The sequence below is a fragment of the Buceros rhinoceros genome, unplaced genomic scaffold, assembly GCF_000710305.1.
Source record: "Buceros rhinoceros silvestris isolate BGI_N320 unplaced genomic scaffold, ASM71030v1 scaffold34549, whole genome shotgun sequence".
NCBI lineage: Eukaryota > Metazoa > Chordata > Aves > Bucerotiformes > Bucerotidae > Buceros > Buceros rhinoceros.
The window spans coordinates 4,566-19,836 of NW_010430363.1; the positions used below are offsets into that span (position 1 = coordinate 4,566).

At 50.8% G+C, this 15,271-nt stretch overlaps 1 protein-coding gene across 1 annotated transcript; it reads right to left on the reverse strand.

Annotated features, from left to right (window-relative positions):
* Positions 1 to 202: 202 nt before the first annotated feature.
* Positions 203 to 12,135, reverse strand: TBC1D24 (TBC1 domain family, member 24). The gene is made up of 7 exons (XM_010143015.1): positions 11,137 to 12,135; positions 9,202 to 9,219; positions 5,101 to 5,259; positions 4,649 to 4,712; positions 2,537 to 2,632; positions 1,885 to 2,119; positions 203 to 496 (listed from the first exon to the last, which is right to left on the reverse strand). The coding sequence occupies exons 1-7, from the start codon at positions 12,093 to 12,095 to the stop codon at positions 342 to 344; spliced, it is 1,686 nt and encodes a 561-aa protein (XP_010141317.1). The 5' UTR covers positions 12,096 to 12,135; the 3' UTR covers positions 203 to 341.
* Between the last annotated feature and the right edge of the window lie 3,136 nt (positions 12,136 to 15,271).

Consider the following 15,271-nt stretch of genomic DNA (forward strand, 5'->3'; position numbering starts at 1 on the left):
AGCCAGCTCCGCGCTCCGAGGCACCGCCCCATGCTGCAAACCTGTCCTGTGACACGCTCTTGGATGGTCTGAGATCAGGACATTTTTATTTTTACCTAATAATGGGCCCTGAACCCAGATGTCTAGAGGTAAAAGCTAAGGAGTCAATTGGCTACATCACCTTGATTTGTCTTAAAAAACACAACAGTAAACAGCTACGGCCTGCATTCGAGTGCACCACCCAGAAATTACTAGAAAACACTGAGGCCAGCAGAAACGACATTCTAGCTGGGCTCCTGCGGTACAACGTGCCTTGGGAATCCTTGGACAACGGAAAAACTGGTTGATTGCTGATAGTCACGTCAGCCATTCATGGTGTCCCTGAAGCCCCACACCTCCAAGACAGAGATCTGGAAGCTTTCGGAGCACAGTGGCTGATTATTGAAGGTGTTGCAGTGGCTGGTTCTTCCGTGGTTCAGATCCGCATCGAGGTAAAGCGCCTGACCATCGCCACCGCCTGCCAGGAGACAAAGACAAGCGTAAGGGTGGCTCTGCATTTCTCGGCACGGGAGACCGCTGCATTAAAGAAAACCCCAACGCTTCAGCGCTTTTCTCACGGGAACCAACTGGCAGCTCTGCGTGACATTCTCTTGCTGTCTTCAGGTGTAACAGTGCACGATCAAAAGCACTGCTGTGAAATGACACTATTGGAACGGGATTTTTCTTAATTTATAAAAACCATGATAAAAGTCAGTGAGAACAAGAACCCTCACACAAGTGCCTGCATTTAAGATTCGTTTCTCAGTGCTGGAGAATCATGGAAGCTACCAATTTTTCCTCCAGAAAGAATTCTGTTGGCAGACCAAACTCAAAGCTGGAAGAACACGAACAATGAGTAACAGCACTGGCTCAGTCTTCTAAATCATTATAAACCACGTCAGAGTCAAAAGCGTTTTGGGTATCTGTGGGCCTATGTCTATCCAGTGTGGGAAGACAGTGAAGTGAAATAAATTTAGACAGAAATGTGTCAGGACAACAGAAAGGAAGACGCCCCTGTTGCTTGCAGGGCAGCTGTGTCCGAATAGCTTCCGAAAGCTCCTGAAGAATCAGATGGGGAAATGCTGGGCTGCAGTGGGAAGTGTGTACAAGAGCCATTTCTGTCCATCTTCTGCCCAAGCTTGTGTTTCTCTTGTTACCACCCGTGCTGTGACGCACGGTAGATCGAAGTGACTCTTACCTAAGGCTGGCAGAGCAGCTGTGGGATACCTGCTCCACAGAGCAGATCTCTGCGCACTTGGTGATACGTCACTACTGGTGACTTCTCATTCAGTTCCACACGCCCTGAAGCTCTCACCAGCCCGGCTGACACTGGGGCAGCCCGATGCACCATCCCCCAGAGCCCGCACTGCTCAGCGGGAAATCAGCCAGCACTTGGTGGTTCAGAGGAAACCGCCAGCACCAAGGGTCACGTAAAGCTTTTTGGGAAAAGGACCGCTACGATTCTGTACCTGCTCCTTGCGAATCCCACCCAGGTGACAGCTTTACCAAGCAGCCTTTTGCCAAAGGCAGCAGCACCGCAAGTCCAACAAAGTTCCAGGAGCATTAACGTGTTCTACAGCCTACCCTGCACTGCAAAAGCCTCAGTGCAACGGGGGTTCCTCTTCAAGAATTATTTCTCACCACAACCGGGCAGTATGAAGGTGCGGCCCTGCTCCAAGCTACGACTTACTGCCTTACTCTAAAATGCTTCATATGCGAGTTTTCCCAGAGAACATTTTAAGCGGGTCGTAATAGCTCCCCACTGGAGCGATGCTGAGGTACGTGTGGTAAGTACCGGTGACTGTCTCATCTCGGCGGGCGGGAAGCGCTGGCAGGACACGTGCTCCCACTCTCACGCTGACTTACCGATGATGATGCACTCGCTGCTGCCAGCCATGAACATGGAGGCGGTTTTGGAAGGCAAGTTGAAGTGCCGAGCCGCCAAGAAGGGAGAAAGGCGATCTGAGGGCTCTGGTGGGACGCTGCCGGAAGAGAGGGCACTGGAAGCTGGCGAGGCCTGATCTTCTGGCTTTGAACCAGCCGTGGCCAGCTCTGGGTGTTTGATGATCACCCACACATAGCGTTCCACTTCTGGCTGCAGCTGCACAGGGCAGAGAAGAGCCAAGCTTTAGTCACGGCACGCGCCCTATGCCGAGAGCGGTGCACAGCGTGGAACACCGAGCCCCTCAGCCTCCACCCACACGATCAGCACTAAAAACTGGATCAAAGTGTCTTCTAGGCCAGATGTGGTATTCTATACACATACCTTTGCTTTTTAGGTGACTGAAGAAATGATGCAGCATTTGCTGAGCTACCTCATTACACCTTTTCAGAAAATATCGAGTACAAGTGGAGAAAAAGTTACCACAACACTGAAAAGGAAAATTTTCTCCCCTACATTAAAAGTTCAGTAGACTTTAGAAACTAGGAGGGCACGTGACACAGCCTCTTCAAGAGGAAGGCCAGTTACTCGCACCACGACTGAGCCACCGGGTAGCGGCAACGGAACTTTACTCACCCTGAATACAAAGCACTCCCCAGTTCCAAAGAAGCTCAGCTTGTTGCCTCCTCGCCGGCGCTCGCTCCAGTCCGTTGACAGGTAAGCACCACACACCTAGCACAAAGAGCACGGTCAGCAGCTTCCACTGGAGGGGCAAGTGCATTAAACCAACCGACACCAGAGTCCAGAACTGCAGGTTTTGTTTTAGTTGGATTTTCAAAATCTCTGTAGTGGTGGATTAAGGCAGCACAAATACTTACAGCTAAAGATAGATTTAAACAGCTTTAATCCACTGGTGAGTACCCGTAAACCCAAAGAGTTTCATCAATTATTTCACATCTCTGAGGCCTTAAAGGAGAAATGATCCAACATAACCCCAGGTACCAAGACACAAGTCACTCCAGACTTGTGAGGCCTGCCTTCCACCTCCTTGTTTTGGCATCCACAGCAACGGGACTGTCACGAGTCAGGACGGGCAGGTCTGCCCATAAACAGTGGCCTCGGTGGCTTTCTCCATTTCAAACCGTAGGTCAAAGCTTAGCTGAGCTGGTGCTGACCGAGCTCAGGAATTAAAGCAGCCTATTCACACAGCGCGGGGCTCACCGGTTTCCAAGGAAGAAAACCCCACCCTCCGCGGGCTGAGCTTTCCTGTGGAGCCTTTCGTTTGCACTAGAAGGATTTCTCGCTGCCAGCCGCAGGCACCACTGCCAGGCGGACACAGACCAAGCGCGAAGCTCGAAGAACGGCATGAAAGCAACCCTGCACTTCCCCCGCCCACCAGAAACTCTGGTCAAACAGAATTGTTCTAACCTATGTTTGCTGTTTAGCCTCCACCAGCACCACCAGCAGACCTCCAAGGACAAAATTACTGATGAGCAGTTTTTTTCTACAGCTAAATCGTGTGCACAGACCAAAAGCTGCCCAGAACTCCGTTTGATCTGATACGCCTGAAGCACACGAGAAAATCAGAGGGCAAATGTTCTCTGTTCTAATGAAAGGAGACCTGGGAGTGACGGCCTGTGAGTACAGGATGAACGCAATGCTTTGCAAAACACAGACCCCACAACACCAAACACTGTTCTCCGACCTGTTTTGCTTGGACTATCTTTTTTTTAGGGGTAAGAAAAGAACCGTACTATGAGAAGCAGCATCACTGCAAAGCTGGACTGGTTTGCTCCAGGACAAGAAGCAAGATAAATACTCTCCCTCTTCCCTTTAGACACCAGGGGCATTCTGTCAGCTGTTGGTGTGTCAGTGCAGGCCTGGGACAGCCAGAACTCATCCCCAGAGCCATGGAGCAGCCCAGAGGGTCAGCAAGTAAGAGCAGGAACAGGTTTGTTACAGGGAGTCACCTTGCAGGAGCACGAGCAGAAACACAAGCCCACAGGCTGCAGTAGTGACCATCACACACCGCCTGCTTCCAGGGCATGCGCAGGGGTGCAGACAACCAACACTCCTCTCGGGAAGCAGCTGCCTTTCCTCCTTCGGCAGTTCTGGGAACCTCTCTTGGTTTGTGTGTAGTTTTTTAAACAAGCAGGAGGTAAAGCTAATGTTTCTGTTTCCGCGCCACGCTGTCACACACAGCAGAGCGGAGAACCAACACTCCCCAGATAAGGCACCTGGGTGCACTCCTCGGCTTCTCAGAGCCTTCTTGGGGTTTTTTTCTTCAAACAAGAATGAGATGAAGCTAAACCTTCTGTTTCCACATTATGTGTATTATGGTATTATTCATACCATTTAAATCCTGCTATTCTCTCTCCTCATATCCTGGAGAAAATAAAAATACTTTCTATGAATCATGAGTTTCTTCGTGCAGTTCCCCAGCCTCTCACGCTGATTCTGCAATTAAGAACCTGTCCAAGAGCTCAGGGAGTTACTCTAGTCCACCATCCCACATGAATTCCAAGAGAAAGAAGAGCTGAGCAAGACCTAGTTGACAAGATTTACCCATGAAGGCACAGTCCCACAGTTAACAAACGGAACCGCTTAGAGCACATGTTGTTAAAACAGAACCCTGGGCAGTTTCAGGTCCCTTCCTTCTTCATTTTACTGCGAACGGTGGTGTGTAACAGTGCAGCATTACACAACCGCCCAAAGCCTCATTTCCTCGGCTCCTTTCACCTCACTCACCTCTTTTGCTGTGGTCCTGATGAGGAGCAGAGTCGGTTCGTGTCCCTCGCTGTGAGAATAGAACCTGAAGAGCAGAGTACACCACAATGAGCACTCAGCTACCACCTCCTGCAGCTCTTCTCCTCCTGCCCGGCAGGCACCACCTCCTCCTCAGAAAAGCCTGTGGAGCAGCCATTCAGTCAAACCATTCACACCCAGCGCGGCATGAACCAGTCTCAGAGCAGCGTACGCTGTGAACTGATGCAACTTTGACTTCTCCAACGCGTCTTGGACAGTTGTACTTGGACAATGCTGGCTGTGGGCTGGCACGTGAAGCGTCCTGGTCAAATGCACATCCCATCCCGTTCTTCGGACCAAGTTCTAGGCTCGGCCCTTTTGTCAACCCAGCGCACAGCTCACCAGCCGCTTGCTCTTGCCTTGCAGCAGAGAAGAGCGGGACGGGTTTTCCTCACCTGCTCAGACTGCAGCCATGCTCCGAGGTGGTGAAAAGCAAGAGGGGCTGGCACAGAGCGAATCGCTCGGGGATCCACGACCAGATATCTCGCATCTCCTTCACACTGACAATTTCAGACTTGAAGTTCTCAGCATGAACTGCCAAGTGCACGTTTTGCCTGTGAAACACAACACGAAACAGTGAGAACCAGGAATTTAACAACAAAACAAGGTTTGGATTGCTGGGCAGGAACATGCAAAGACAGCTGAGGGGCCCTGGTAGATAAGCCACTGTCCAAAGCTCCAGGCCCTGACTTAGACAATAAACTACTGACCACATAATAAACTCCTGCAGTGCAGCATAATCCTCCGGAGACAGTGATCCGGCCTCACCGAAATACCTGCAGCAATTCCTCTGTGTGGCAGCTGTGTCCTGCACTTTTATCCACAGGGGACACGAGGGTGAGCCAGCTTGGATGACCACGACCTTACCCAGATTACATTTTATTCGCCATTTGAGACCAGCACTGGTATTTAAGCACAGAGAACCAAATAGCTAAAGAAACAGGCAGGATCTGAGAGGAAGAGGCAGTTCTGTTCCCCCTGTGAGGTCCTGCCTCTATCATGGAATTAGAGAATTCCTAAAGCCCTCAGGAATCCTAAAGGAATGGCTATTCCCAAGCTATGCAATTTTAACCCAAGGCAAATATTTGAAGCTTCTGGAAAGTCCCATCACTTGGAAACACATCATTAGCAACAACTTCCACTTCATTAAGATCCAGAGAAGTTCCCAGGCTCACGATTACAGACAGAGCCTGGAAACATGAAGGAATGCTGGACGCTCCCACTGGAAAGCAACACCCCCCCTGCCCCTCCAGGGGCCAATACAAGTGTAAGAAGGGATTCACAGCTTTCCAACACCTGCAGGTGGTGACGATACTGCTCACCATCACCATCATCATCACCTTCACCAGCCTTCACTTCTCAGGTTAAACAAACACACAAACCCAGAGCCTGGGGATTAAGCGAGTGTTACTGCATCCACGCCGGCGTTAAAAGACATTTAGAACGTGAGGGCGACAGCGAAGTCACGGCAGCAGTGACACCAGGTACTCCACTGCCGGGCAGCCTCGAGCTGGGTGAAGCTTCAGGCAGCCCGCTCGGCATGCAGGGCTTCGGCTGCAAGGACTCGCCGACTGCTGGTGGCTTTTTTTTTTTTTTTGACAGTTAGACATTTCTTTCCTCTTGGTTTCATGGAACACAAGGAAGGCCTCAATACTGCGAATCTGCCTGGATCTGCCTAGCTCAGCTAACCCTAAACCACAAAAATACACAGGTTTTACTATTTTTCTTGCTTCTGGTACCAAGAAGCAGCATTTGCACTGTACTTCAGAGCAGGGCTTGCTTGGAGACTCTGGGAAATGCTTTAGGGGATGTACTGGAGCTGCCTTAGCGACACCACTGCCAGCGAAGTGACTCCTTAGGCCAGCTAAAAAAAATAAATAAAATTACTGCTTCCTCTAGCAAAATGAACCGCATGACACCTCGCACCGGTCCCCTGCCTTCCTGCACTCCCAGAGAACTTACAGGGATACCTACTCAAGCAAGCCGCAGCTATTAGCAGGCTTTAAACCCCCAGCCTTTAGAACACGTAAAACATCTAAAACAGGCAGCGAGCTGAGGCACAGCAGAGACCAAGGGAAGCAAAGCAGGAGCCAAGGCTTGACCCCATGCCTTGGGAATCTCCCCGGAGGTGCCAGTCCTCCCGGAGCTGTCTGCTCTGCGCTGAAGGCTGGCGGCACTATTGAACAGACCCGAGAAACAAAGCCCTGGGTTCAGCGCATCGGAAATTAGATTTTTCTCACATCCAAGGAATTAAAAAATATTCAGGGCAGGCGGCTAATTTATCCCAGAGCATTTCTGGAGGAAAAGCAACAATGATAAACAGGCTAAGCGTTCGCAGCAGGTATCAAAGCAGTTTTGAACTGATAAACCTCAAACAAACGAGCCTCAGTTTTTCGAGTGCTTGGTCTGTATGTTTTTCACACCTCTGTGACCTGTTTGAGCAACCAAACTCAAGGACTTATTCCTAAAAGGCTCTCTGTACCGTTTCCTGTCCCTCTGCTCCTTCCCCTGGCTCCTCTGAACTGCTGATTTAAGGACCTTCCTCCCGCCTCGCTGCTGGAAGCTGTGCTCAGCAGCTCCCAGAGGAACACAGTGCTTTCAAGACCCTCCGTCCTCCCGCGGCTTTTCCACGGAGGGAGAATGTCACCTGCACGAGCAGATCTGATCTACTAGAAGGCATTTACTGCCGCAACGGCCACTTCAGGCTCCTGCCTGGAAGGCACAGCAAATCGCTGTGTATTTACCCTCAGCGACCAGTGACTGTGGTTTGACTGAAGGGTCAGAATTAAAACCCAAACGACCTGGTTTTGTCTACGGTGATTGATGAAAATGAAGCTCAGCCTTCAGCGCAGCAGAGCCTTTCAGGGGTACCTGGTGAAACCCGCCGTGGGAGAGAACCCTGGATTTTGACTGGTGTGCACTGGAGAACTGAACAAATGCATTAAGGTTTCACCCTGCATTAGCATTTTCCTCAGCTCTCCACGTCAGCTTACTGGGACTGGCGTGACAACGCTCTGCTGGTTGCTGATGTCACGGTCAGTTGTCATCATGCCAAAGGAAATGAGATTTCAAAGGAGCACAGTTTAAACACTAAATGAAGCAGCTGATTTGTGTTTTTCGTAGGAGTGCTGTTGTTTCGGCTGCATCACTAAGGCAATGTGCTTCAGAGACCTTACAGCTCCTGAAGATAGAGCCATCCTGCTCCACCTTGGTTTGGGTCACATCTTTAGGGTCTGGCTTGTCTTTAAAATCCATCGCAATTGCAGTTAGGGCATAAACATTTGGCAGCAGAGATGTGTTGTTTCTCAGTCACAAATGGCCAGCAAGCTGTCCATGGTGTATACACCTGAAACCTGCGTGGAGATCAGTGTCCACAGACACCCTGCACCTACCTCAGTGCCCCCGGCCCCCCTCTGTGTGCTGGCAAGCAGAAATCACGGCTTTCTGCTGCTTTCAGAGCGTTGTGACTACAGCAAAATAATATACGGATGCTGCAGACTTGCCTGGCTGGAATTAACATCCTGCTGACCTACTCAAGGGACAACCCTCCCCACACGGCTATGGTATGGATGTGCTCTGGGAAGTCTCTTCAGGTGTTCTTTCAGACATGAAAACAGGAGGAAATCCATTCCAATTCCGATTTTGTGAATTAGTACCAACGTTAGTGTGCACCGCTCACTAAAGTTAGCTCAGGGCACCTGCAACAAGGCCACAAGAGTCTCAAAAGCATCAGTTCAAACCTGTAGTCTGTGGTACTTAACACCCAGAGTCTTTCTCCTTTCCAAGTTCTCTGCTTATCAGGTATCACAATCCACTGGGCTTTGTTCTCTAAGATTTGCTTTCCAGGCCAAGGCTTGATGAATGACCTCATTAACCATTAATGTTGTATGGCTGAGTAACTCTGACCTCCCGGACTCAAGAAAACAGCCTTGTCTCCTCGCCTCTCAAAAACCTACTGAAAAATAAATAGAATCCAGTGTGAATGGAGACAGGGCGCTTTTTGGAGCGTGCCAAGTTGGGTTCAGGCCAACGCCTTCCCAATGAACTGCAGAAAGTTTGCAAAGAAGAAAGAAGTGGAGTATGTCTCCCATCTACTGCAACAGCATAGACTAGGTCTGGAGGAACCTCCCACTTCTGATGGTATTACTAGAGAAGCTTAAAAAAAAATAAAAAAAAGGGATCACACTTCTGCCAGCACAGCAGGGACTTGTGTTCCCCCATTAATGCCACTCTGCTCCGCTCCGGAGAACACGAGCTTATGCTGCTCCCCGGCAGCGCTGAGCTGGGCCCACCACCCCTCACCGGACAGCTCTGCTGGTGCCTTGAACTAACTTTGCAAGCGCGTCTTCCAGAGATGTCACGCAGCGCTCGGCTGTTGCAGCTGCTGCCCGGCTTCTCCCGGCCCAGCACCAGCAGTGATGGCAGCCTCGGCAAAAACAACCGGCCAAAGGCAGAGGAAATGAGCAAAGTGCAAAGATTCAAGTGTTTTAACCTACCTTCTGGGAGATGCAACACTGCAGACAGGAGGGTACGGAATTGACAGAGGAGAACGTGGAGGGAGAAAGACAAAAAAAGACAGAAAAGATCAGTGACTTCCCACATCTGCGACAAAGCGAGAGGAAGGAGCCTGGAGAGAAACAAAGTCAGGTTTGATTCGAATCACCAAGCACGAGAAAAACAAACCAGCCAACAGGCAGGATAGAACGGTTCCTCGTTCAGCGTTTTTACCTTTTTCTACCTGCTTCTAGTTACTGAGTGGAAAATACTCCTGGCAATCCTCGGGTACCAATTCACCGTATTTTGCTCTGCAGGCATCGCCGCTGTTCTGAGCAAGAGTGTCTCTACAACACGAAACACAGCAGCAGCTTCTGCGGCTGGTTTTTGTGGAGTTTTCTGTCTATTTATTTCATTTAATTTAAAGCTCTCATTCTGCTGCTGAAGAACACACGCAGAAAGGATAGTACAACTCTCCTGCTCTTCAGTAGAGGAAGAAAAGATACACGTCGGCAGAGTGAACACTTCTTCACGATGGTCTGAACTCTACCTGACATGACAACCCTGTGGCTGAAGGCCTGGAGTATTTGAGACCGACAGAGCCGTCTCCTCTGAGACAGGAGCAAAGTATCGCACAAGCTCATTTAAACCAGCCTGTGAGTGTGAAAACAAACCGCCGGAAAAGCCTGGAGGGACCGTCACGTGTGCTTAGGCACATGCCAGAGGTTCAGCTCACACTGATGCTCCCTTACAGGCTGAAACCTGAACCTGTTCCACGATTTTCTGTTTGAAATGAGCTCAGCCACACCACCGGTGCAGCAGGGGCTGGTACCCCCCCGTTTTTGAGGATTTAGAGAGAACGACTGTCCCTTTAGAACGGTCACTTCCTGACCCCAGCAACTGCCAGGAGTCCTCCCCCTTCAGCGGCCAGGGCAGCTGATCAGACTGTCCAGCACTTCAAATCAGATTTCAGCAGTGGGTGGGAGAAGTCTTCTGCAGTTGCCAAAGGCCTGAGGAGAAACAGAGCGTGTCTACAGCACCAGCGTTTACCTGCACGTACTTCTGCACTTGGCAAGTCGCTCATTTTGTTTAGATTAATATATTGCTGCCTTTGCTATATCCACAGCGAGGTCCTTCAGCTGAGCCTTTTATTACTGAGGCTTTTGCTATCAGAGCGGAGCAGGATTTCATGTCCTAGTTCTACAGCTGGCTTCTCCTCCCCTCATTTCTGCAGAGAAACTGCGACTGCGCCTCCCTCTCCTCTCCCACCTGCCACAAAACAGGTCACCCCCCACCTATGATTACTACACTCCTGACTTCCAAGAGTCAAGTCTGACCTGCAGTCAAACTAATTTTAGAAGTAACCCATAAATAAGACTTATTTCTTCCCACTCTGTTAAAGTAACTCTCCAGTTAGGTGAAACGTTCCCAGCTGGGACAGTGTTTGCCTACTCATGCTAAAGGAACCCCGAATTCGCAGTACTGGGCAGCGTGAAACCGACACTTTATACAAATGATCTCATATTTAGGAATTAATTTTCACGCTTGTTTGGGTACTTTTCTCCCAAGCAATTTACCAGTGTTTTTTCCAGCACTGCTAAAGCACCTTTTAGTTTCAAAACAACCTGTGAAAGACACTTTTGAAACACAATTGTTGCATTTCAAGGTACCTGTAAAAACTATTTATAAATTCATTGCTGAGTAAGCAATGAGAAGCTGCTTTGTTTCTCTTGGATCACAACATTTCAGTCAGGCTTCTTGTTAAAATCCCCATGATTTTGGGGCTGCTGAATTTTTCTGCAGAGAAAAGAAAAAGTCAGTAGAGATACCAGCACGTACCAGCTGAGCTTCCCCCCCATCACCCAGGACCAACCGGCTGCTCATGGCACTGGGTGAACCCCCAAGATCACTCGGGCTGCCTGCAGTGAAAGCCCTACCTCTTCTGCTTGACCGTGATGCCCTTCTGCTTCAGAGCCTTCTCGTTGGCCATCTGCAGGAGCTGGATCTCCTTCCGCGAGAAAAGGCGGATGGCGAAGGCTTTTTCCAGAAGCCTCTCCGGAGGCACTGACTTGGCAATGTCTCTCACGAACGCCCGGATGTCCTGCTGGATGCTGTCCGACTCCATGGGCTGCCCGGCTCGCACTTTGTGAAAGAACTTCAGCAGCGCCAGCGCGACGCGATAGAGAACTTTGTAGCCCTCCACCAGAAACACGTCGAAGACACGAGCGACGTATGCCATGGGCAGCTCTCCAAACAGCCACCGCTGCCAGTCGGAGTAGACCTCCAGCACGTCCTCCGACACCGCCACCATCAGCTTATGCGCCGCCTGGCAGTACTTGTTCACCAGGTCCCCGAAGGTCATGCAGGAGGACTCGAAAGCCAAGAATGACTGATCGATGAGCCGCTTGGAGGGGTCATTACAAGCGAGGATGCGACAAACCTGCTCGAAACACTCCGCCTCATCCTTGCTGTAGTGGAGGAGCAGAGCTGTCACAGACGGCAGCGCGGGGCAAAACGATATGTCTGGGAACTGATTTGCGATGCACAGGATGATCTTGCGGACCGCCCCGATGCCCTCCGCGTTCAGGCAGTACGTGGGCACCAGGCTGTTATCCACAAACTCTGGCAGTGGAAGGGAACTGCTGTTGCGTTTTCCGACAATCTTCACGACGATGTCCCGGTACACGTTTGCGTCTGGGGTCACGGTGCGGCACGGGATGTTGCTAATGAGCCTGTGGTACACTTTGGCTCTCAGAGAGTGGTTCTTGGCCCAGTAGCCCTGCCGGGCCAGCTGCTTGAGCTCCTGGAACTCCGTGCTCATGAGCTCCTTCGCATCCTGGCTGTGGACAGCGACGTCCATTCTGTCCCAATCCACGAAGCGGCTGTATTCATCCATGGCTCTGGGAGAAGCATATCAGATAAATTCTGAGAACAGAGACCTCATCGGGTCATTAAAAGACTCACAGCTTTTTCTGCAAAAGAAAAAAAAAAAATAGACGTTTCAGTAAGAGGTGGCCTCCCATTTTCTTCAAGAACACCGCGCTACATTCGACTTGTTCTTGCAAGGCCAAACTGTTTTCTAAAGCACAGGAAGTTCAGATTGATTTTCTTCAGGCCAAACTCTACTTCCACTCTGTCAGTAACTCACGCTGAAGTCACGCATCAACGGCCAGCCAAGAGCCTGCTCTGAGGACACCACCACAGGAAGACAATCTCCCTGACGAAGGCCCACGCTGAGGATGGACCTTTAGGTTAACTCCTCACTCAGAGGACAGAAGCCTCCCACTTCAAAAGCAGCTGTTGTAAAGCCTGTTCAACTTGTCATTGCTCCTCCTAATTCCCTGACGGATCTCATCAATGTTTATCGATAGCTAAAGCAGGGGACAGGAAGGAGGGGCCAGACTCTGCCCAGTGGTGCCCAGCAACAGGACAATGGGCAAGGGAGCCCTGTCCCAGGCTGCCCAGAGAGGCTGTGGAGTCTCCTGCTCTAGGGAGATCCCAAACCCACCTGGACGCCAAACTGGGCACCCTGCTCTGGGGACCCTGCTCCAGCAGGGGGTGGGACTGGGTGACCCCCAGAGATCCCTGCCAGCCCCACCAGTCTGGGGCTCTGGGCAGTGACTGTTACTGACACTCGGATGCAGCCTCCTGAGTAGCTTACGCTGCCCTGTGTGGCCAGCGACCAGAGATGCCAACCTCCTGCTAGCCACGGCCACGTGTGCTCAGCCAGTTCTTCCTGCTGGCACTGGCCCTCACGTGGCCATACAGGCACTGAGAGGAGCTGCTGCTTCTGGTACCGTTTTTCTTTTCACCTGGATAAAGAAGCTGAGAGCTGTATGGCCAGTGCAGAACAGAAACACCCTTTCTGTCTGCGGTACAGGCTCCAGGCAGCTTAAAGCACCTTCGTGAAACTGCTGCTTCATTCTCTGAGCACCACACTCGACTTCTGCTCCTGACCTCAGTGTCTGGTGAAGCCACCTCTAGAGGGCCTGCTGCCCTGAGGAGTTCGCAGCAGCACCAGGAGCTGAAGACCAGCTTATGGCCTCTGCTTCTTCAAACCACGTGTCTCCATGACCTACCAGTTGACTCCAGCTTTAAGGTACTCCAGTGTCCCAGCAGACAGCACCGCTGCAACTGCCAGTGCCCACACCCGAACCCGCTTTAACCACGTTGGCGCAGAACCGGAAGGGCAGACACAATAACACGCACTAACATCAGCAGGCAACGCGTCAGCCCAGTGCTGGAACGTCTCTGCCAGCGGGTCCTCGGAGCCAGATTAAAGCCAGGGAGCACGTGGCCGTTGATGCTGCGTGCTCTGCCACGGCAGATAACCCCTATAAACCACAGCAGGCCTGGCAAACTGCTCTGTAAATTCAAGACATTAGGTAGCCAGGTTAAATCAACAAACCCAGGTATTGAACCGCTTCCAAAGAACCCTCAGCCAGAGAGCAGGGAACGCGTGGAACCGGACATTGATCAGCGTGGTCTTTTGTACAACAGGGTCACTAAAAGGGTTTGCACCCCTAACACAGACACCGCCAACACAGACACGCATCCTCCCGCAGATGATTCTATGATGCTGCCTCGAGCAGACAGAAGTTTGTAATCGTACAATCAGTGTTAGCTTGGGTGGCCACACATTTAATTCAGACAGTTTTAGATTCTGACTATATATTACTCTGGGTATTTTGGAATCACATGCTGAAACTCCAGCACTTAGCTCCTCTATCAAATGGCTGGCAGAAGGCACGGGAGCCTCTCAGAGGTGGCTTTTGGATGGCTCTTCTCCACCAAGTATTTATTTAATTTCTGTTTTAAAATAAGATTCTTTGAATCATCTTTGAACAATGTAAGAGCAATACAGAAGCTCTCGTTGCTGCTTTCTGTTGTATTCTCCCCGCTCCGAAACTAATTCTCAGACTGTAATTAAAGGAGGCAACACACTGCCCCAGCTTCAGTTCTGACAGTGAGAGATCTCGTGGTGTTTGGAATTGGCACCTCCCAGCAAGAGCCCAGAGCGTGCCTGCAGGGTGTGCAAGGCCCCTGGTGGTGGGACACCAGTGACACCAGCCCATCGCAGAGCTGGGGTCAGCTCTGTGCATGTTAACATTGCGCTGTCATTCTCCACCTGGGAATCACAGGGAAGCTCATTATCTTTAATTCAAATCCTAGAATAAGATCTTCGGGGAGAAGAGAAATTTAATCCTATTTAACAGCGACTGAAGCACAGAGGTATGAAGCATTCTGTGCACGGTCAGCTCGGTGTAGAATCTATCACTACTCTGTGGCTCCACCACACAACAGCTCCCCTCTTCTGCCATCACCCCTTGGGAGCTGCTTGTACTTCTGTCAGGGAGCAGTAACTGAAACATCCATCATTCGAGACACTCACAGGTACATCTCAGCTGTCCTCTTCCCTGAAAACGTTCTTCTCCCTCCTCCTTACTCTCTCCTTATTTTCTGTTGTTCAGAGGCACAGGGATATTGAGAGGTTGTATCAGCCATTTTTCTCTCTGGAACTTACTGCCCTTTCCAGAAACTCATGAACCTGATGAGTTTGTGCTCCTCAGCAGGGGCTCTGACGCCCATGGCTGACGGGTGGAAGTCAGACTGCCAGGACGTTTGATTGGAGCTTGCAGTCTAATACATACTTTGGCTGGGTTAAATCTGCTGGGTCTGCAGGTAGGTCTGGCTGCTTTCGCGCTCTGCAGCTCTAGATGCTGCAAGAGAAAACGACAGCGAAGTGAGCGGGCATTGTTGAGGCTGTCAGAGCTCAACCAGCTCTGAACTGTGCTTGCAACACCAGCAGAACTCGTGTGTTTCAGTCTAACGGTGCGCAGCTCCTGTCAGGGAGCCAACAGCTACTGTGAGCCAGCGGGCCTTGACTGGGGAGCACCGACTTGCCAAAGCCCAAGAAGCCTCAGGAAGATTCCAGCCAGGCTTCATTGCCTCCTCCCACTCCTTCCAAAACATCCTCCCTCCCTCTGGGTGAGTTCTCTCTCTCCTGGCAACCATGGAAAGATGAATGTTTAACTTTGAGCTGGTGGAAGAGGAGACAAAAGCTGTCTCGCG